General features: G+C 42.0%; 1 protein-coding gene across 1 annotated transcript in view; it reads left to right on the top strand.

Annotated features, from left to right (window-relative positions):
- The window catches only part of MICU1 (mitochondrial calcium uptake 1), a 281,117-nt gene that overhangs the window by 245,625 nt on the left and 11,648 nt on the right, over nt 1-23,844 (top strand). Inside the window, exon 11 of the mRNA XM_060768821.2 lies at nt 17,658-17,747. Coding sequence (XP_060624804.2) covers nt 17,658-17,747 — 90 coding nt within the window. The remainder of the gene's footprint in view (nt 1-17,657; nt 17,748-23,844) is intronic.

Raw genomic sequence — 23,844 nt, 5'->3', positions numbered from 1 at the left:
GCATATTTTGGTGAATTATATTAACATTCAGAATGTCCTGGCTAATATGCTCTATTTATATGCACGGCATGCATTCTTAAATCTTGGGGAGAAAATGTTATACCGCACTGCAAGTAATGTAAGTTTAATGGATTTGAATTTGTTCTATACATGTCCCTTTGACCTTTGAGATAGTTTTGTAGCAGCAGATTATTAATTTAACCATTTCAAAGCGCTTTTAAAATCAACATTTAGGTTAGCAAGAATGATTTCAATGTCCCTAAGCTTCCACAAATCTCTTCATTCACAACCCCACTTCCCCAATCTTTTCTTCATTGGAAAAAAAAAGATGATCCAGATTGGATTGCCTCTGACATAACTACTCAGGGAAAGGTTTTGCATTAAGGCAGCAACACAGAAATACACCAGGGGCTGCTGCCTCCACTGCTCATTTCAGCACTTAATTTCATTGCTGATTTTCCGGAGACCCTGGAATTGGCTTGTTTTATTCTGTCTGCAGAGATTCACCTTAACTAAAACAGTGTCTCTCAAGCAATCTAAGGAGGCAGACTAGTATTTATTAAAAAGGTAAAGGTAGTCCCCTGACATTAAGTCCAGTCATGTCTGACTCTGGGGTGTGGTGCTGATCTCCATTTCTAAGCCGAAGAGCCAGCGTTGTCCATAGACACCTCCAAGGTCATGTGACCGGCATGACTGCATGGAGCGCCGTTACCTTCCCGCCGGAGCGGTACCTATTGATCTACTCACATTTTCATGTTTTCGAACTGCTAGTATTTATTACGCTGGTGCATTTCAGCTGAACCTCAATCCGTTTCTGCCACTCCGTTTCTGCCAATCCGTTTCTGAACCGACCACTCTGAATCCATGCACAATAGGCATGGGTAGGTACCGTTGGAATCCTCGGAATCTTCTGAAAGATTTGCTTTTTGAAGCGATTTCGACGTTTTTAAGCAAACCTGAAGTCCCTTTGCCCTTCCGAAGCTTTTTCTGCCATTTCTCTTAACGAATCAGTAAGTGAGTCTGCGTTTACCCCTCTTCCGGTCCCTGGCCTCAGCTTAAGCGGATGAATTTCCTCTCTCTCTCCTCCTGCCGGTCACCTTTCCTCTGCGGATTGCCAACAAGGGGCACCTCTCTCCCAGCGTTGGGAAGCCTCTGGCTGAGTGAAGCAGTTGGCGAGTGTGACCTCTGCTGCTTCCTGCCTCCTTCCTCATGCTTCTTCTGTCCTTTCTGGGCACAGCTGGGGCTTGCTGCTCCTGAAGGTAGCCTTTGGCCTCTTTCCTTAGAGCCATCGCAAACTAGCCTCCTGCGGGAGCAAACTGTGCCAGCACGTCCATGACGTCATGAGACTGCGCCTCTCTCTCCGCCCCTTTCTCCGCCTCTTTCTCCGTGCCAGAGTGGTTTTTCCTTTGCTAGGGCAAAGGAATTCAACAGAATTCAACAACGAGAGTATGCCGGCAATGCTGCCCTAGCAAAGGAAAAACCACTCTGGCACGGAGAAAGAGGCAGAGAAAGGGACGGAGAGAGAGGTGGAGTCTCATGACGTCATGGATGTGCTGGCACCGTTTGCTCTCGCAGGAGGCTAGTTTGCGATGGCTCTTACTCTGGCCTGCACTGGGCAAGGAGGACACAGCGGGTGCAGCACTCACAGAGCTTGCCTGCCTAAACTTCCTGGGCCAGGAGGTTAAAACTACTACTCCTACTACTACTAGTACTATTATTATTATTATTATTATTATTATTATTATTATTAAGAATGGATGGCCATCTGTCAGGGATGCTTTAATTATGCATTCCCTGCAAGAAGGCAGAAGGGGGTTTGTTGTTGTTGTTGTTGTTGTTGTTATTATTATTATTATTATTATTATTATTGAGCAGCATTTTAAAACGGAATAGAGAATCCCCCCCCCCCCTCTCTTCCATCTCCTTCTCCCTGTGATTAGCACGAGCAGCATTTTAAAATGCCCTGGGATAGCTGGGTTATTACAGAGAAGCCGTTTTAAACCATTTTAAACCAGAGTGGATGAATTTCCTCCCTTTGCCACCCCCCCCCCCCTTTCTGGAGTAAAACAACTACTTTCAAAGTAAAGACCACCCAATGAAACAGGAAATAATACTGCTAAACCATTAACGAAGGATTCGGAAGTCTCGGATGTTTTGAAAAGTTTTGAACTTTTTTTCCATTGAAAATCGGAATTGACTTTAGATACAAACCATGAGCGCCCCCTATATCTGAAATGAGTTTAAAAACATTTTTTTCATTGATCACGCAAGCCTAGTGCACAAGCTATACCAGGAAGGAAGGTGCCGATTAACACGTGGCAGGATTATATCATAAAAGTGCCTTTTCTTTCCAAGGTTCCTTGGCGGTGTCTATTGCCGATATGACTGCACCAGTTGTGGGCTCCTCTGGAGGAGTGTATGCGCTCGTTTCCGCATATTTCAGTGTGGTATTTCAGTGTGGTAGAGACTGATACCTTTGGGTAAAATTATTTGTTTCTTTCTTGGAAGCTTTCCAGGGATTGGCAACCAAAGGCATGTAGACCAGCACTGATTTGTAAACACCTATTTTGGGTAGCGCTGAATATTTCTCAGAATAGTTATTCCTTCACTCAAAAGTATTAGTGTTAGTTTTTCAGGGTTTCTCCTTACCTGTAATATTAGAATGAAATAAATCAATTGAGGATTGGATAAAGTCTGAGATAATATTATAGTATTAACTTTCTACTGCACTAATCTCCTGCCAAAGTTGTGGAGACAGCATGCAAAATGAAGATAATTATCATCATTAGCATCAGTAAAACCCTTTTGTTGCCGAAACCAATGAGCAAGCCAGGTATAAAAGTCTTTATGGGGCCATGGAAACATACCCCAAGACCCTCTTTAGACCTATTGCTGTTCAGACGCTTTCTTCCTGAATTGGCTGCATTCTCTATAACCATTCCTCTTCAGCCAAAGGTTGTTTGGCAGCTCAAAAACCAAATACTTTTGGCTTCATGTTCAGATTTCTGATGGCCTTGAATTCTGAAAATAAATGATATTAGTATACAAGCTGTTAGCACTTCATTTGCTCACAGGTCCCAGTGGTTACTGTAACAGAACAAAAAAAGTATGCCTGTATTGTTGCGTGTTCAAATCTGTGTATTCCCAGATGGCCCCTGTTTTTGTCAGATCTAACCTAAAAAATAATAATACTAGGGCTTCTAAAATCCATTGTGCTTGCCAGCTGATAAACATATTTTTGTCCTCATCATAGCCCATGTTAACTGGCACTTGATTGTTATTTACACAGAGAAGCCATTGAAATCCACAAGCATGTGGACGATTTCAACAGAAAGGAGGAAACCACGACAATGAGCAAAATCAGGTTACCAGTATTTAAAAAACAACAGAATCAAGAAGGTAATTAAGGAACACTACTCAGAAATAGGGGAAATCCAGACAACAAAACAATCAAGTGCCAGTTAACACCATCCAAACAAAGGATGCAGCAACAGCCAGGCTTTGCAGCTGCAAGGCTACTCAGTACTTCATACAGGCCTCTGAAGAAACCTCTGAGGATGCTTGACATAGATGCAGGTGACATGTCAGGAGAGAATGCTACTGGAACATGGCCATACAACCCGGAAAACTCGCAGCAACCAAACTTCAAATGAGTTTGGCTAGCTTTGGTGTTGTTCCTTAGCATTGCTTCATACAGTCCTTGGCAACAAGTAATTTTACTGCTTTTATTTTCCATGGAACCAATGCTTGAGCAAAATCCTAACAGGAATTTATTCCATTTGAGTAGGAGGTAGCATGCTTTAAGCCTAATCTCCCTCCAGCTTGGAAATCTACCAGCAAGACTGCATGTTACATTAAGGAAATGCTTTAAAAAGCTTACAACTGGCCATTTTCTTGCTCTTAGCAAATCTGATCTGGATCATGCAGTATTTCCCCTGAAGATCCTTTCCCCGCAGTCTCTCTTCTCCCTTCCTCCCCATGCTACACTTTCTGACAAATAGACTGGGAATGGTTTTCAGCAGAAAAATGGCATTGGTGGAATCTAGGTTTGGCAAGTTGGCACCCTCCCAGGGGTGGCTGAAGGAATAGACGAGTTATGCATTTGCGTATAACGCGAACCCCCGAGGGGCGCTCTTGAGGCGCCCCCAGGGGCGAAGGGATTATATGGCCGTATAGTGGGGGGGGGGGGGGGCAAAATACTGCTTGCTTACACTTGAAAATTACCTAGGGTCGGCCCTGCACTCTCCCCAATGATGTCTTTAAGAATGATGCGTGAAGTAGTCATCATGACTGGTTTTGCTAAATCTTGTTTTCTAAAGTGTTTTTCCTCACCTGTAGTTAGATTTCAAAGCCCTTTATTTTACCCTGGTTCTAGACACGTTTACCTTCACATTAAGTGGTAATGATTTTCCTTTTACAATGTTATCTGTAGTCAATGTGAGCTTAGAAGAGTACAACTTGCAAACACAGAGCTATTTAAGCCTATGTAGGTCTGCAACCTCCCTGTTCAGTTGCCCTTGAGATAATTTTGTTAAACCTGAGCAAAGTGGGAGTCTCACTAATGCTAACTGCAGCATGGTGTGATAGAGATTTGTACAGAGGTTGTGGATGGGGTTATTAAAAGATGCTTCATGCATCTGGAATGCCAGCACCTGTCTTCCCTGTCCCAGTCCCTTCACTTTGTATTGTTGCATTAGTGGTAAAAACCCTTGTACTGGCAGGACTGAAGACTGACAAGTCAAAGGTTCAAATCTGGGGAGCACGCAAATGAACTCCCTCTGTCAGATCTAGCTCCCCATGCGGGTTTATATGCTGCCCTTCTCACCCCGAAGGGGACTCAGAGCGGCTTACAAGATATATATACATACAATATATAATATTATTAGCATCGTACAATATCAGTATTAAATATTACTATATTGTACTATACCATTATATTGTAATATTATTAGTAATATTACGTGTAATATAAATATATAATTATGATATCTTATTAGTATTATATTGCATTACATTATATTATAAATATTATACGTATATACAATATACGAGGAGTATTTTTAAAGTAAGGCCCGTTTTGTTGTAGACACTAGTACAGTGTTTCTCAACCTTCCTAATGCCGCAACCCCTTAATTCAGTTCCTCAAGTTGTGGTGACCCTCAATCTTAAAATTATTTTTGTTGCTACTTCATAACTGTGATTTTGCTACTGTTATGAATCATAATGTAAATATCTGATACGCAGGATGTATCTTCATTCACTGGACCAAATTGGCACAAATACGCAATACACCCAAATTTGAATACTGGTGAGGTTGGGGGAGGGGATTGATTTTGTCACTTGGGAGTTGTAGTTGCTGGGATATAGTTCACCAACAATCAAAGATCATTCTGAACCCCACCAATGATTGAACTGAACCAAACTTGGCACACAAAACTCCCATTACCAATAGAAAATACTGGAAGGATTTGGTGGACATTGACCTTGAGTTTTGGAGTTGTAGTTCACTTATATCCAGAGAGCACTGTGGACTCAAACGGTGATGGATCTCGACCAAACTTGGCACGAATACTCAATGTGTCCAAATCTGAACACTGGTGGAACTTGGGGAAAATATAACATGACATTTCAGAGTTATAGTTGCTGGGATTTATAGTTCAACTACAATCAAAAAGCGTTCTGACCCCACCAACGATAGAATTGTACCAAACTTCCCACAGAGAACTCCCATGACCAACAGAAAATACTGTGTTTTCTGATGGTCTTTGGCGACCCCTCTGGAACCCCCTGGCGACCCCCTTAGGGGTCCCGACCCCCAGGTTGAGAAACACTGCACTAGTAGTTCGCGCGCATACCGCAACAAGTGCATGCGTTATGTACCGGCATGCCTCGGGAACAACTGTGCTCAGTTTCCGCTCTGTAGCTAACCTATATGGTTCTGTTCTGTGCTTTAAAAATGTTTAAGACTATCAACTCACCCACCGCATGTGAGGTTCGCTCAGTGATATGGTTTTTGTCAGCAAGGAACCTGCCTGCTGCAGAAATTCATCGACAGATTTGTGAAGTGTACGGTGATACTGTTATGAGTGAAAGCAAAGTGCATAAGTGGGTACGACAATTCAAAGATGGCCGTGACAACGTCCATGATAAGGACTGCTCCGGTCGCCCTTCTTTGATTACAGTGAACTCTTGGTTATCGGAGCAGGTGGCAAGTTTTGATGAAGAGGGTATTATAAAATTGGTTCAGAGGTATGATAAGTGTTTGAACAAACTTGGCAACTATGTCGAAAAATAGAGTGAAGTATGTACTTTCTGAAAATAAATTTACTTTTTTGAAAAAAAAAGTTCATTATGTTCAAACGGACCTTACTTTAAAAATACCCCTCGTATTATATTATATTATATTATATTATATTAATAGAATAGCACATTTAGAATATTTCTTATAAGGGGTTGACTTAACCTTCGATTTACTAGTAAAACTGAATTACTGTGTTGCTAAAAGATGTGTGTCACCAATATGAATTGTTTGGAAAGCTCTGGTCTAAAGGTCCATTGCTCTGATAGCAAATGGATCAAGGAGGTTAAAGAGAATGTGTAATTGGGATGCATTTTGCAGTAGGAATTTTATTTTAAATAGCAATGACTAGACTTTGCTTGCCAGGCCTAAAAAATCAGGATTAAACCCTGGCAATAAGCATGATATGTTAAGCATCAACCACACTTGCTCAGAGTATGTAAAATCTAATGCATGAGGATTCATATAAACTGTTAAAGGAAGTTTTCTTGTCCCAAGATTCTTCCCTCAGAGGACTGGAGAATCAACGCCGGGCTTTGAGATCTGGGAACAAGCCAATTTTGCTGCAAAAGTTTGCTGGTAGCATCTATTTTTGATAACAACATGCATGCATAGGGGAATGGTGTGAGAACTGCCTATTCTGTTGCACCTTCTCCTGCCATGAGATTTTCCCCAGCACCAGATGTTGCTTTTGGTCTGGAGACACCTTGCTCTAGTTAAACACTATCTATCTGTCTCTGTCCCTCATTTGCCCGCCCCCCACATAATTTAGACTTACGTTAAAATGATGACACAACAATGTCCCCTGCAAATTGAAAGCAGATTGCACTCTGTTTACTGCAGTTTTTGCAAAAGGTTGGAAAAAATACACCAGTGCCCTGCAAACTGGGTCACCATATTCTCTGTGCACACTTGTTGGTCTGACCCCAGAAAACCTATTAAGTTTTTGTTCACAGGATGACTTTTATAACTAATTCAAAACTAACGGGTTTTCAACCAACCTACACTAATGAGCTTTCTTTCATGCATTCAGACCATGGCTACCATTCCAGGTGAACCAAATTGGGGCATGTTTTCAGAAGCATTAACACACAGGGAGCACAGCGTCCTTCTAACTAAGTGCTCTTTTCATAGTTTGTAGCTTTCCTTTATTTACGGCAAAGCACACATCAGATTTGCAGGGTTACTGTGATTGAAAATTATTTTCAGACCTTCTTATTTGAATGTCCAAACATATATATTCCTTTATATAAGTGGTTCCCAACCTTTGTTTTGGCCAGGAACCATTTTGACCAAGGACCACTTTGTAGAAGTACAGCCTGGGATGGTTTCTGTGCCTCAAGAATATGACTATGTTCATATTTTTGAGAGTAGGACCCTAGAGAGGTTTCCACGTTTGATTTTAATGAACAGGACTCTCTAGATCAGTGTTTCTCAACCTTCCTAATGCCATGACCCCTTAATACAGTTCCTCATGTTGTGGTGACCCCCAACCATAAAATTATTTTCATTGCTACTTCACAACTGTAATTTTGCTAGTTATGAATCTGATATCCAGGATGTATTTTCATTCACTGGACCAAATTTTGCACACATACCCGATATACCCAAATTTGAATACTGATGGGTTGGGGTTGGTGATGTTGATTTTGTAATTTGGGAGTCGTAGCTGCTGGGATTCATAGTTCACCCACAACAAAGAGCATTCTGAACTCCACCAACAATGGAATTGAACCAAACTTGGCATACAGAACTCCTGTGACCAACAGAAAATACTGGAAGGATTTTGTGGGCATTGACCTTGAGTTTTGGAGTTGTAATTCACCTACATCCAGAAAGCACTGTGAATTCAAACGATGGAGCTGGACCAAACTTGGCACGGATACTCAATATGCCCAAATGTGAACACTGGTGAAGCTTGTGGGGGGGGGGGGGAGGGGGGGGGCTTGTCATTTGGGAGTTGTAGTTGCTGGGATGTATAGTTCACCTACAATCAAAGAGCATTCTGAACCACACCAATGAATTGGGCCAAACTTCCCACACAGAACCCTCATGTCCAACAGAAAATACTGTGTTTTCTGATGGCCTTTGGCGACCCCTCTGACATCCCCCCGTGACCCCTCCAGGGGTCCCGACCCCCAGGTTGAGAAACACTGCTCTAGATTGTCAGGGGTTTGTGGATGCAGAAGATGGCCTAGAAAATACAGTTAGCCAGAGTGAAAGAAAGTATTCTGGAATGCCTAGTTCCCAAGACAGAGATGTTGTGAGACAGTTTGATGTGAACCAGCTTGAGACTGTAGATAGGAGAAGCTTTTAAAAAGAGGCTGAATGGTCATCTGTCAGGGGTGCTTTTAATGCAATATTCCTGCTTCTTGGCAGGAGGTTGGACTAGATGGCCCATGAGGTCTCTTCCAACTCTATGATTCTATGAAAGGAATGTGCTAATGAGCAACCTGGAGGAGGAGGCTATCTTTGATCGTAGAGGGTGGATATGCCAGGATCGCCACCTGGACAGGGGAGTTAGGTGTTCTGCCAGGATAAGAGAAAGATAAAAACTTGCCACCTGTTCTGATAACCAAGAGTTCACTGTAATCAAAGAAGGGTGACTGGAGCGGTCCTCATCATGAACGTTGTCACGGCCATCTTTGAATTGTCATACCCACTTACGCACTTTGCTTTCACTCATAACAGTATCACCGTACACTTCACAAATCTGTCAATGAATTTCTGCAGCAGGCAGGTTCCTTGGTAACAAAAACTGTATCACTGAGCGAACCTCACATGTGGCGAGTGAGTTGATAGTCTTAAACATTTTTAAAGCACAGAACAGAACCGTACAGGTTAGCTACAGAGCGGAAACTGAGCACAGTTGTAACCTTTCAGAGCTCTGATATAGGTTATTTTGGTGGTGCTGTGTACATGTAATTTTTGCCTTCGGGCCACCTGTCAACTTAGAGATTTCATATACGATTTTTTTTCGCAAGGAATACTTTCTCTGAAATATAGCAGACAGCACCTGGTATTTGTTGGCGGTCTCTCATCCAAGTGGTGTTATAACCAATAATTCTTGTCCTGAATGCCACTAGACTCTACAGCAGATACTTGCAAACTGCAGAATCTGAAAGCCATCCCAAGAGGGGTGCTTACCAGTCCATGCCAAGTGATTAACTGCAAACAGAGGATCATCAACAACATTATGCAGAGGTGTGCTTGTCCCATCTGTTTTGTGTCAGCTTGGGCCCAAGATTCATTAGACTTCAGGACAGCAACAGATTGTTTTTGCTCATGTACTCTAGAGGCCCTTTGGAAGGAGGATCAGAGCACAAAAATATCAACACTTACTCTAGTTTGTCTCTGGTTGTCATATGTGTCCTTATCAACGTAAATAGGAAGGTGAGTCCTGATAAATGCAAGAACCTTGGGATTAATTGTCTCTAACTACCTGATAAAAGGTAACGCGACTGGGGTGGTGGTGGTGGGGAGACTGGGCTGCTCTAATTTAATTATGATTCATGGGTGTTTGAAGCATGTGCAAATAGGTTGGTTCACAAAAGACCTTCACTTGAGCCCTTTTGGCAGGACTGATTGCCTTCATCCGGTGCATCCATTAACGTGAATTACAGTTCATTATCAAGTCAAATGCCTTGCATTTACCCAAGTGTAATTTGTAATTTATGCCTGGGGACCTTTGGGATGAAAGACGTGTTTTCAGATACATCGTATGCATGCTTGATAATTTTTAATAGCTGGAAGCTCTGGCAAGCTATAAGTGGCCATGGCATTTTCCCGCCATGTATCTATACTTGTTTTCCCCTTGAAACCTTGAGTGATGCAGCATAATTTACCATCTTGCTCGATGTGTGCTTTGGTTACACATAATGAGCTTCCCCTGCTGTTCACTTGGCAAAAGTGATTCACTAATTCAAAATTGTTTAGCCCCATTGAGACAGATTTTATACAGAAATTGCTTGGGAATTAGCTACCCCCCACCCACACACCACTCGAGTAAATTTTGATGCTCTGCCTATTTGCAAGTATTCATAAATATATCAGCATGTTGGACAGGAAATGCATGTAAAATGTGGTGTATGGAGCTTTTTCTGTGAAGCCTACTATGGTTACATTTGCCTAGATTTGGAAAAAACAGGAAAAACGTATTTTCTTGAAAGTTAAAACAAATGCATCAAAGCATACTAGGTAATCTCAATTCTGGGCACCGCAATTTAAGGGAGATGTTGACAAGCTGGAATGTGCCCATAGAAGAGTGACTAAAATGATCAAGGGTCTGGAGAACAAGTGTGCCGTCGCGCCTGGGGGCTATTATTCTTGATAAAGGAAGGATGGACGTGGCATCTTTCCCCCAGGGGATTGCTTTTTGCCCTCCTATAGGAAACTGGAAGAGCAAGGCCTCCCCAGACAATCTTAAGGTCCTAGATCAGTGGTTCTCAACCTGGGGTCCCCAGATGTTTTGGCCTACAACTCCCAGAAATCTCAGCCAGTTTATCAGCTGTTAGGATTTCTGGAAGTTGTAGGCCAAAAACATCTGGGGACCCCAGGTTGAGAACCACTGTCCTAGATGGTTCATAAGGGGAGTTGTGTTCTGACATGTCAGTTGGGCCAGAACCGTTTAGGGCTTTATAGGCTAAAGTCAGCACTTTGAATTGTGCCAAGTAGCAAACTGGCAGCCAGTGGAGCTGGCACAACAGAGGAGTTGTACACTCCCTTAGCGCCGCTCCTGTTAGCAATCTGGCTGCCGTTCGTTGGACCATTTGAAGCTTCCGGATAGTCTTCAAAGGCAACCCCATGTAGCTTTAATGTTTATTGGTTTGCTTTATGAGTTTTATTGTTGTATTTGTTATGCTATTGTTTTATTGAGGGCCTTGGCCTTTGTAAGCCGCACCGAGTCCTTAGGGAGATGTTAAGATAAAGGTAGTCCCCTGACATTAAGTCCAGTCATGTCTGACTCTGGGGTGTGGTGCTCATCTCCATTTCTAAGCCGAAGAGCCAGCGTTGTCCGTAGACACCTCCAAGGTCATGTGGCCGGCATGACTGCATGGAGCGCCGTTACCTTCCCGCCGGAGCGGTACCTATTGACCTACTCACATTTGCATGTTTTCGAACTGCTAGGTTGGCAGAAGCTAGGGCTGACAGCGGAAGCTCATGCCGAGATGTTAGCGGGGTACAAATAAAGTTAATAATAATAATAATAATAATAATAATAATAATAATAACACGTTGCAGTAGTTTATACAGATAGAGTATCCCTTATCTGTTCTACAGTACAAAATTGCCTATATAAGGTGGCTGAGATAGTTGGTTTCTGATGGTTCAGTCTATGTAAACTTTGTTTCAGGCACAAAATAGTTAAAACTATTGTATAAAATGATTTTGGGGTGATATGTATACATAAACAAATATGTTTAGACTTCGGTCCTGTCTTTAAGATATCCAGTTATGTATAGACAAATATTCCAAAAATCCGAAATACAGAACGCTTCTGGTCACAAGCATTTTGGTTAAGGGGTATTCAACTTGTACTACTCAGCTGCAAACTGCTTTATGTACTGATTCCACAATGTATTGTGGAAATGGAATAAAATGGTAAATTGACTATGAGTATATTCACTGTGCATCTGGTCCAGTGTGTTCCAGAGACTGAACTTGTAGCAGACTCAAATGATAAACCCAGGTGAATGATACCCCTGGATGTAGTAAGAGCAGAAGTATGAATGAGTTTCTCATCTCCTCTGCAACATAAGTGAGGATAAAAACCACCAATTCAGCCATTGGAATTTGTGGTTTTCCAGTGGCTGCACTTTTAAATGTCAGTGTTGATGCTCATGACCGGTCAGGGGTTTCCATTACTGTACATTGGAAAGTAAGTTGGCAATTTTTCTTTCCAGCCAAGGGAACCATTCTCCAGGTCATTATGCTCAAAGTAGACATTGGCCTGATTTGCACCACTGAATAAGAAGAAATCAAAGGGATGATATCTTTGCTGCCTCTGCTTTGCCCTTCATTGGAATTCAATCCGTCGAAGGATAGTATTTGTGCCAGCCTAGTGTCCTCTTTTCTTGCAGGTGTAGGAGGACAAACTAATCAGGACAATTGTAAGCAAGCCAAAGGAGACCATCAGTATAAAAATCCTGAATAGGCATTTCTGAAGCAATTATGCAACAATATTTTGGTTGTGATTTTCATCTACAGTCACAGTTGTCCCTTGTTCTCTGTCGTTGGTCAGGAGATCTGAGGAGGTGGGACAGCTTCACTTCCTTAACTCCTTCACAATGGCTTACAATTATAGTTGCATAGAGTTCGAAAGAGTTTTTTTGGACTGCAATTCCCAAACTCCCCTAACCAGCATGATCAGTGGATGTGAGATTCAGGCCAAGAGTTTCTAAACTACCAAGTAAGAGGAGCCCACACAATGTAGTGCATATGCTTATAACGAGCAGCCGAGTAGTAGTAGTGAGATTTTAAATTAATGTAATTTATGGACGGGGAAATATAGAAAAATAATCCCAACGCTGCTCAGCCAAATTATAACGATACACCATCACTACAGACTAGCTCACCAAAATATAGAGTGAGTATGGTTACTGAACCAACTGTATTTGTAAAGGTTAGGAACTGGGAACCACTGGAACTGAGAGACTTAAAATGATTCTTCAAAAGAATTCTGCTGCCACCATATTAATAATAAACAAGCTGAGGTATTATTGAGAGGTTGTTCAGTAACACATTCTGTGTCACTATAGTTTTCTTAAAGGCTGTTAAAAGCTGACTTGAATAACTCTTTGACCACAAAGGTATTCACACTGAGGCTGGTATAAGTTGATAAAAATAACAAGAACATTTATTGAACAGACTTGAATAATTCAGGTACAAATGCTTAATGGTTTCAGTAAAATATTGGCATAAAAAGCTTGTGGTTCCATGAGAGTAAAGATCTTAAAACTTCTGGGTTACAAGTCTTCACAGTTACAACACAGAAAATTACTTCAGAAAATGAATCTCTGAAAGTAACTCCCAAAAATCCCCCTTAGGAATCTAGCCAAAAACCTTGAACTAGACTTCCTTAGGAAATGAACAGACCACTAACGGGGTGCTGTTCCACACAGTATTCTAGCTATATTCTCAATAGCTATTCTGAATACTACACAAACGACAAACTGCTCTTGCTAACACCCACACGTCTTCTCTCTACTCTTTCCAACCTCCAACTGGCAAACTGGGACCTCAAACCTCAGTTTAAAAGCCACTTTTTTCCTTTCGATCACGTAGGCTCCGTCCCCATCTTTCTAACCAATCCTAGCCTTCTGATTTTCCTTCCTAGACTTGAACACGCCTTGAGTCCTTCCTCTCCAACACTTCGATGGTAGAAATGGGGTAGAGACACAATTCAGTACCCCTCATGCAGCATTAATTGCATGAGGCAGAACACTTCAATATATAACCATAACTATAACTGTAAAATTTTGTTTGTGTATTTGAAATAATGTAGATGATAAGTAGATGAAGAATAACAGTAAAGTCATTCTTAATTTATTCTCTAGATATAGAGAAATTTGTTTTATTTATTTCTCTCTTTAATGAGAAAAAAGGCTAATTAAATCTTGAATTTGTCCTCCTGTTCGACATTAAACATATTCCATTTATTACACTGGAATTATCCCAGGCAGATTTGTTTATGAAGGTACTTAGCCGTCTTTGGACATTTTAGATTTTCACTTACAACTAATCCTTGAAATTGCAAAGATTATTACAAAGGCTCTTCATTGCTTGCTCTCATTGCGTTAGGGATTACTTCTTTCTTTGTGGGGTCCAGCAAGAACAAAATGGATTTTGTTTATCATTTCTCATTTCCTTTATTATTCCTTGGGTGATGGGGTGAAATTTTCTCCGCCAAGGATAATGAGGGAGGGATGGGAATTTTTCTTCAAATGGATTTGTGAGAATATACACAATAAATAACATGGTATATTGTGCTTATTTTCTCAATAGAGTTGTTTATTTTATTTATTGTGTTAGGAGCGAACCAAAACAGTTGTATTGCAATAGAGTTGATTTGTTATTATCTTTGACACATAGTTTTTTATTTGGATTAAAAAGTTTGACATTGACTGTAGGGTGTACATGCTGAAATAATTGTTTGGAATCATACCTTCATGTGTATATATGTCAACCAAGTCCACAATCTACTGTGATGAACAAAACACATTCAAGTACAGGCAGTCTCCCAAGTTATGAACAAGACAGGTTCTAAAGGTTTGTTCTTAAGTTGAATTTGTTTGTAAATCAGAACAGATACATTTTTAAGTGTAACTCCAGCCATAAGTGAAAATATGTATATGGCTGTGGCTGGGGTGTCCACTTACATAGACAAGCTCATGCCCCCACAAACAGCTATAGCTCCCACTACACAGGAGACACCAATGGCCCTCCCTCCAATGAAATTGCAGGTTAAGTGAGCACCATGAAAATGTACAAGAGCCCTCCCAAACACCATACTGTCCACCACCCAAGTGAAGGCCTTCATATGAGAACAATTTCACCCTAGATTTTCTGTTTTTCCTCCACCACAGACATCCCAGTGTTTCTGGCTCTCTCCGTTGGTATAGATTCTGCCCACTGCCTCTCCCTTAAACCTTTCTGATTATTTTCTATGGCACACAACAAAGAGACTTAAAATGATTCTTCAAAAGATTTCCGCTGCCACCATATTAATAATAAACAGGCTGAGATATTATTGAGAGGTTGTTCAGCAAGTGAACATACTACAGAGGTTTGGGGAGAATTCACCATGATTTATAGGAGTTGTAGGTATTCCTACACGCAGTCCCCATGATAACTCTTCCAGGAGTGAATTTCCCATCTGAGGGGTATATTTATCTCACTTCTTGTTATCTCACCTCCATTCTTAACTATGAGTCATATGTAAATTGGATGTTTATAACCCGGGGACTGCTTCTATATTGAAATTACTTAGACAGCATAGATCTAAGAATTAACAAGTTAATGATTTGTGGATTCTGAGAGCTGTGATCCTTAAAAAGAACATGTTCATGGTCTGAGTATACTTTCCACCTTTGTCATTCAGGCAACCACAAAGGAAAGCTTTCTATCAAGGTATTGTCGAAGGCTTTCATGGCTGGAATCACTGGGTTGTTGTAGGTTTTTTCGGGCTATATGGCCATGTTCTAGAGCCATTCTCTCCTGACGTTTCACCTGCATCCATAGCAAGCATTCTCAGAGGTAGTGAGGTCTGTTGGAACTAGGAAAATTGGGTTTATATACAAGGGGTATTTTTTAAGTAAGGTCCGTTGGAACGAAAGTTTATTTCAAAAAAGTAAATTTATTTTCAGAAAGTACATACTTCACTCTATTTTTGACATAGTTGCCAAGTTTGTTCAAACACTTATCATACCTCTGAACCAATTTTAAAATACCCTCTTCATAAAAACTTGCCACCTGCTCCGATAACCAAATCGTCTGTAATCAAAGAAGGGCAACCGAAGCAGTCCTCATCATGGACGTTGTCACAGCCATCTTTGAATTGTCGTACCCGCTTATGCACTTTGCTTTCACTCATAACAGTATCACCGTACACTTCACAAATCCGTCGATGAATTTCTGCAGTGGGCAGGTTCCTTGCTGACAAAAACCGTGTCACTGAGCGAACCTCACATGCGGAGGGTGAGTTGATAGTCTTAAACATTTTAAAGCACAGAACAGAACCGTACAGGCAAGCTACAGAGCGGAAATTGAGCACAGTTGTTCCTGAGGCATGCCGGTACACAACGCATGCGCTTGTTGTGGTATGCACGCGAACTACTAGTGTCTACAACAAAACGGACCTTACTTAAAAAATACCCCTCGTATCTGTGGAGTGACCAGGGTGGGACAAAGAATTCTTGTCTGTTTGAGCTAGGTGTGACTGTATCAACTGACCACCTTGATTAGCATTTGATGGCCTGGCAGTTTTTTGGTGTGGCTTATTAGTGCCTGGGAGAATCTTTTGTTGAGAGGTGATTAGCTGTCTCTGGTTGTTTCCTCTCTGTTGTTGTTCTTGACATACATCAAGGGAACCACTGACTGCATAGGGAAGCTGATGAGGAAACACAACATACAAACTATCTACAGACCCACCAAGAAAATCCAACAAATGCTACGTTCAGCAAAAGACAAGAGGGATCTTCTCACTTCTGCAGGAGTCTACTGTATACTGTGCAGCTGTGGACAAGTCTACATAGGGACCACTAAACGCAGCATTGCCCAAACACGAGTCAAGGAACATGAAAGGCACTGCAGACTACTTCAGCCAGAGAAGTCAGCCATAACAGAGCACCTGATGAACCAACCTGGAGACAGCATATTATTTGAGAACACAGAAATGCTGGACCGCCCTAACAACCACCATGTCAGATTACACAGAGAAGCCATTGAAATCCACAAGCATTTGGACAATTTCAACAGAAAGGAGGAAATCTTGAAAATGAATAAAATCTGGCTACCAGTATTAAAAAAACTCTAAAATTACAACAGTAAAACAACAGAGAGGAAACAATCAGGGACATCTAATCACCTCTCAACAAAAGATTCCCCCAGGCACTAACAAACTACACCAAAAAACTGCCAGGCCATCAAATGCTAATCAAGGTGGTCAGTTGAAACATTCACACCTACCTCCAACAGACAAGTGTTCTTTGTCCCACCCTGGTCATTCCACAGCTATATAAACCCAATTTTCCTAGTTCCAACAGACCTCACTACCTCTGAGGGTGTTTGCCATAGATGCAGAAGAAACGTCAGGAGAGAATACCTCTAGAACACGGCCATATAGCCCGAAAAAAACCTACAACAACCCACTGATTATCAAGCTTTGTCCTTGTAGGTTCAATCCTTATGTCCCCTCCTGAACATACCAAACACACTCCTTTGATTGCATACTTCTGAGCTTCTGCAGTTTTCTAAGATGACATTCCTTTTACCAGAGCTACTCATCTCTCTACCCAATTCTCCACTGGCATGTCAAATGGATTGTAATGAAATGCCCATCAGCAGAACGACAGGCTACATCTGGTATGATTGGCTTCAGCAGTGCAGTTAGATGAGAAATTACATGCTGGTTTCAGCACCTTTTACCCTTCCAACTACCAAGTGCATCTTGTATTAAAAGTACTTGTCATTTCAGGACAGAAGAGGTGGGGATGAGTGACTTGGGGGACAGAACTCCTGCTGCAGTTGTGTTTAGTGATTAAATGACCAGAGGCAATATGAGTATGATGAATGTTTGTCCTTTCATCTCTTCCACTATATCACTTACCTGACCTGCAGTATATTCCGCTTTCTCTTTCAGATACTATGCAGCAGGTAGCCAAGACGGTGGCAAAAGTGGAGCTGTCAGACCATGTTTGTGATGTGGTGTTTGCTCTCTTTGACTGTGATGGTGAGTACTGTCAGTGTTCATGTTGTAGAGCCGTGCTGAGTGTGTTTTGGACCAGAGAGAGCTGTGTTTAGTTCTCCTTGCGTCTATAATGTTTGCTAAATAACTTCTGGGCAGTGTCTGTTTCTCAGTCTAGTCCAGGGGTCCTCAAACTATGGCCCGGGGGCCAAATATGGCCCTCCGAGGTCATTTACCCGGCCCTCGCTCAGGGTCAACCTAAGTCTGAAATGACTTGAAAGCACGCAACAACAATCCTATCTCATGAGCCAAAAGTAGGCCCACACTTCCCATTGAAATACTAATAAGCTAAAATTGTTCTTCATTTTAATTATTGTATTGTTTTTAAGTGTTTTTGGTGCTACAAATAAGATATGTGCAGTGTGCATTGGAATTCATTCATTTTTTTTTTCAAATTATAATTCGGCCCTCCAACAGTTTGGGGGACTGTGACCTGGCCCTCTGTTTAAAAAGTTTGAGGACCCCTGGTCTAGTCTGTTGTACAAGGTGGCCTCATGAAGATTACAATGAGCAGGGAAGGACCTTGTGTGGTATAGACCTCCCTAGAGGAAAACCGTGATACTAATGTCATTAAGTATAATAGGTTGTATCAGATCCACAGCTGTACTGTAATTACCTGTTCAGCCTCCCCTTCCCATTTGCTGCAGGGGATTGAAATACCCTTCAGAGGTCTTCCAACAGTTGCTTCCATAATATTGAAATTTATTTATTTACTTACTTACTGTACCCACTACGCGTTGCTGTGGACAACCTTCCCTCCCTCTTTCTCTCCTTCTTTCTTTTCCTCCTTTCTTCCTTCCTTCTTTCCTTCCTTCCCTTTTTTCTTTCCTTCTCTCTTTCCTTCCTTCTCTTCCTCTTCCCTTCCTCCCCCCTTTTCTTTCTCTTCCTCTTTCTCCCCTTTCTTCCTTCTCTACCTATTCTTGGTAGTCTCAGCAGCTACCTATTCTCTACCAACTCTCAGCAGTCCTCCTGATCGATTTATCTATCTACCTACCTTTCTATTAGGCTTGGGCAGTTTCGTTCGTTAATTTCGTAATTCGTTATTAATTCGTATTTAAATTAGCTCACGATCCAATATTGAGCCATGCAGGACTACTGTGAGGAGTAATTAAAAATCGAAACAATTTTTCCAATTTATTTCGTATTGTTTCGTAATTGTTTCGTAATTGGTTCAAAATTGTTTCAAAATTGTTTCGTAATAGTTTCGTAATTATTTCCGTATGTCTGGTGCAAGTTTTATAGTTGTTGTGTGTTTTATCAGTGGTAAAAAATAAATTATCACACCAACAGTCAACAACATAGGGAGAGGCAAGCTTCAGAAGTTCCCCCTGTCCCATTTGGAGGGGTTTTTAGCATATTGCGCAATCGCGTCTGCCATTAACGAATCAATTCAAAATTTACAAAATTTCGTAAATTTTGAAATTTTGAAAAGGAAAATTTCGGAATTCTTTAAAAAAACGAAACACAAGGGCCCCCCTAAAAACGAAACGAGTTTAGAACAAAAATTTTCCGTGGTTACCCAAGCCTACTTTCTATCTCTATCTAATCTTATCTACCTGAAGGATTGCTGGGAGTTGCAGTCCAGGAATAGGAAATTGGAAATATTCAGGGATTGGGATGCTCTCAAAGAAATCCAAGGAGAAGAAAACTTGCAGCTTGGATCATCCTTCTCTCCTAAAGGGCCTGGTCTAAGGGATGCTGGGAGCTGTAATCCAGAAGAGAGTGTGGATATGCTATTGTGTATGTTGTTTGCCAGGGGAGTTGTTTTTACGTATGCACTGTAGCGTCTTTTTGCTTTTTTGGCTTTTTAAGTCCCTTCCGCTGTGTTTTTCAGTGTTTTTATGAGTGACTAGTCGAACCTCCATTGAAGTAAGGAGGTTTATTTATTTGTCATGTCAGGGCAACCAGTCAATTATATTACATTTCTAACAGAACAAAGCAAACAAACAGGCAAAATACAAAATTTGTGAGTTTGGTAGTTGATTAAATGTCCTTTGACCAGTATCTGGCCACTTGGAGTGCTTCTGGTGTTGCTGCAAGAAAGTCCTCCATGGTGCATGTGGCAGGCCTCAAGGTGCATTGCAGCAGGTGGTCAGTGGTTTGCTCTTCTCCACACTCGCATGTCATGGATTCCACTTTGTAGCCCCATTTCTTGAGGTTGGCTCTGCATTTCGTGGTGCCAGAGTGCAGTCTGTTCAGCGCCTTCCAAGTTGCCCAGTTTTCTGTGTGCCAAGGGGGGGAGTCTCTCATTTGGTATCAGCCATTGGTTGAGGTTCTGGGTTTGAGCCTGCCACTTTTGGACTCTCGCTTGCCTGGGTGTTCCAGCGAGTGTTTCTGTAGATCTTAGAAAACTATTTCTAGATTTAAGTCATTGATGTGCTGCCTGATACCCAAACAGGGGATGAGCTGGAGATGTCTCTGCCTTGGTCCTTTCACTATTGGCTGCTACTTCCCAGCGGATGTCAGGTGGTGCAATACTGGCTAAGCAGTGTAATTTCTCCAGAGGTGTAGGGCGCAGACACCCGGTGATAATGCGGCATGTCTCATTAAGAGCCACATCCAATGTTTTAGTGTCATGAGATGTGTTCCACACTGGGCATGCGTACTCAGCAGCAGAGTAGCATAGCGCAAGGGCAGAAGTCTTCACTGTGTTTGGCTGTGATCCCCAGGTTGTGCCAGTCAGCTTTCGTATGATATTGTTTCTAGCACCCACTTTTTGCTTGATGTTCAGGCAGTGCTTCTTGTAGGTCAGAGCACAGTCCAAAGTGACTCCCAGGTATCTGGGTGTGCTGCAATGCTCCAGTGGGATTCCTTCCCAGGTAATCCTCAGAGCCCGGGATGCTTGTCTGTTCTTAAGGTGAAAGGCACATGTCTGTGTTTTAGATGGGTTGGGGATCAGCTGGTTTTCCCTATAATAGGCAGTAAGAGCACCTAGAGCTTCGGAGAGCTTCTGTTCTACCATCTCAAAGCTCCCTGCTTGAGCGGTGATGGCACGATCATCAGCATAGATTTATTTATTTGTTTGTTTGTTTATGTAGCAATTTTGTATACCCATCTTCTCCCCTCTATCGGGGGACTCGGGTCGGTTTCCAACAATAATATCACAAAACAATTATTAAAAAGTCATATAACATATTCAATTAAAATGTTAAAACAACAAAATGCAATCACATAATAACAATGGTCAGTTGTCATAGTGAATTCGTTGTCCGTCATTCATCGTCATCCATCCGATCACAGAAATATTCATTCACTTGTCGAAAGCCAAACTCCATAGCCATGTTTTCACCCGTTTTCTGAACAACAGAATGGAGGGGGCAGTTCTGATCTCCAGTGGGAGAGAGTTCCAGAATCGAGGGGCCGCCACCGAGAAGGCCCTGTCCCTCGTCCCCACCAGACGCGCTTGAGAGGCCGGTGGGATCAAGTGCAGGGCTCCTCCAGACGATCTTAGCAATCTTGATGGTTCATAGGGGAGAATACGTTCGGACAGGTAAACTGGGCCGGAGTCGTTTAGGGCTTTATAGGTTAACACCAGCACTTTGAATTGTGAAACTCTCTGTCCCGTCTGGCTGTGGCTGGTCATTTGAGTAGATGCTGAACATGGATGGAGCAAGCACGCTCCCCTGAGGCAGGCCGTTCTTCTGTTTCCGCCATCTGTTTCTCTGGCCCTGGAACTCAACAAAAAAGCTCCTGTTTTGTAGCAGGTTTCCTATGAGGCGGGTGAGGTAGTAGTCCTGAGGTGGTAGCAAGGGGGTAAGTTTTCTTTTTCCTAACTGTAGTTCCCTCTTCATTCCTCACATTCTTACACTATCCCTCCCTGAACCATGGCTTAGCAAGTGTAAGAGACCAATGAGCTGATTTATAGACGTGGTGCTCATGAACTTCCTGGGAATAATTGCTTGTATAGGTTATACTAGGTACCCACTTTATATTGGTTCAGCAAAGCAGTTCCTAAATTCTGCTTTGCTAAATTCATGTTCCATATCTTGGAGTTATTTCTTAATTCTGCAGTATTTGTGTGCTAGTATAATGGAAATACTGCAGACAAAGAGACAGTTGTACAAGGATAATCCTTTGCAAGATATATACTATTGGGTGATCTATGAAAGAATATGCAATAGCTAGGATTCCTATTCAAATAGAGTAAATAGATTATGTTAAAACGGCCTTAAAAGGACAGCAGAGTTCACAGTAGAGATTTAATAAGGTGCTTCAGAGAGCTTTCTGGCTATTTGAAAGTCACTGATCAAGGGCTCACTTCTGGCTGAACTTCCTTGAATTGCCTTTGAATTCCTTCTTTCCATCATGTCTCCTTTGACTTATGTGTGGAGAGTGAGAGGGGATCGCTTGCCACAAAGAAATAATTTGGAAGAGACAGGCTGCCTCTTAAGCGAAGCTCTAAGTGATGAGGCAAAATGTGTTGGGATTAGAGCTGGCACAAATTGTCTCTTCTTTCACTGTCAGAAGGTCTGGGAGAAACAAAACAGGCCTAGAAAATTAATAGTAAATTGGACTGGGATTTCGAAGGCCTGCTTCCAGATCAGTCCAGTGGATGACAAAGTCGATGCATAATTTTGTCTGTCTTGCTGGTAACCTTCTCCTCTGCGTCCAGTTCTTTTCCCCCTTTTGAATCATCTGCAAGTAAAACTTAACCAAGCAACAATTCCTTGTCCTTGGAGATCATTGAAATTAACACATGGTATGGCTTGTGGTTTGAGTTCAATTACTTTGGTGCCACTCACATCTCTTCGGCAGAGGCTAGTGCTCTTGCGATTTCCCATATTCCTCTTTAATAAGCTGTCAACCTTTGTTGTGTGACACTTTTCTCACTTGGAAGCTCTCCTGTAGATTCCGTTTTTTCAGCTTGTTCATTCTTGCATGTCCAAGAGGCAGGAGCCACTCAGGATATATTTACATAAGTTTGGCAGGCTGGAAAAGATTACAGCTTAAGAAAGAACCCAAGGCTTCATTGTGTGTGTTGCCTTTCATTCCAACATCCAGTATTCATGTTTCGTATTTTAAATTCATCTGCATTCTCAAAGGTGGTGAAATTTGCATTATCAAAGTCCAGAAAGTACAACTCTGTTGTGCTATACAGTTGGCCTTCCACATTTATGGGTTTTACTTTTGTGGATTTGGTTATTCGCAAATTTAATTAAAATATTCTATGAAGGAATCTCTCGGTCCGCCAGTGCAATTTTATGCCCATCGCAAGTGCTGATCCTGACCCAGCACATAGAAGATGGCTTTGAAAGGCAGCAGATCACAGGAGCTGTCTTCATAGACCTGTCAGCGGCTTATGATACTGTAAACCATTGCCTCCTCCTGAGAAAAATGTATAATATCACAAAGGACTACCACTTCACCCGCCTCATAGGAAACCTGCTACAAAACAGGAGCTTTTTTGTTGAGTTCCAGGGCCAGAGAAGCAGATGGCGGAAACAGAAGAATGGCCTGCCTCAGGGGAGTGTGCTTGCTCCATCCATGTTCAACGTCTACACAAATGACCAGCCACTGCCAGAAGGGACAGAGAGTTTCATCTATGCTGATAATCGTGCCATTACCGCTCAAGCAGGGAGCTTTGAGATGGTTGAACAGAAGCTCTCTGAAGCTCTAGGTGCTCTTACCGCCTACTACAGGGAAAACCAGCTGATCCCTAATTCATCTAAAACACAAACATGTGCTTTTCACCTTAAGAACAGACAAGCATCCCGAGCTCTGAGGATTACCTAGGAAGGAATCCCACTGGAGCATTGCAACACACCCAAATACCTGAGAGTCACCCTGGACCGTGCTTTGACCTACAAGAAGCACTGCCTGAATATCAAGCAAAAAGTGGGTGCTAGAAACAATATCATACGAAAGCTGACTGGCACAACCTGGGGATCACAACCAGACACAGTAAAGACATCTGCCCTTGCGCTATGCTACTCTGCTGCTGAGTACGCATGCTCAGTGTACATCTCACCACACTAAAACAGTAGATGTGGCTCTTAATGAGACATGCCGCATTATCACGGGGTATCTGCGCCCTACACCACTGGAGAAATTACACTGCTTAGCCGGTATTGCACCACCTGAC

Source organism: Anolis sagrei, chromosome 3 (assembly GCF_037176765.1).
Source record: "Anolis sagrei isolate rAnoSag1 chromosome 3, rAnoSag1.mat, whole genome shotgun sequence".
NCBI classification, from domain to species: Eukaryota; Metazoa; Chordata; class Lepidosauria; order Squamata; family Dactyloidae; genus Anolis; species Anolis sagrei.
The sequence above is the reverse complement of the archived record's forward strand: the minus strand, read 5'-3'. Positions and strand labels throughout refer to the sequence as shown.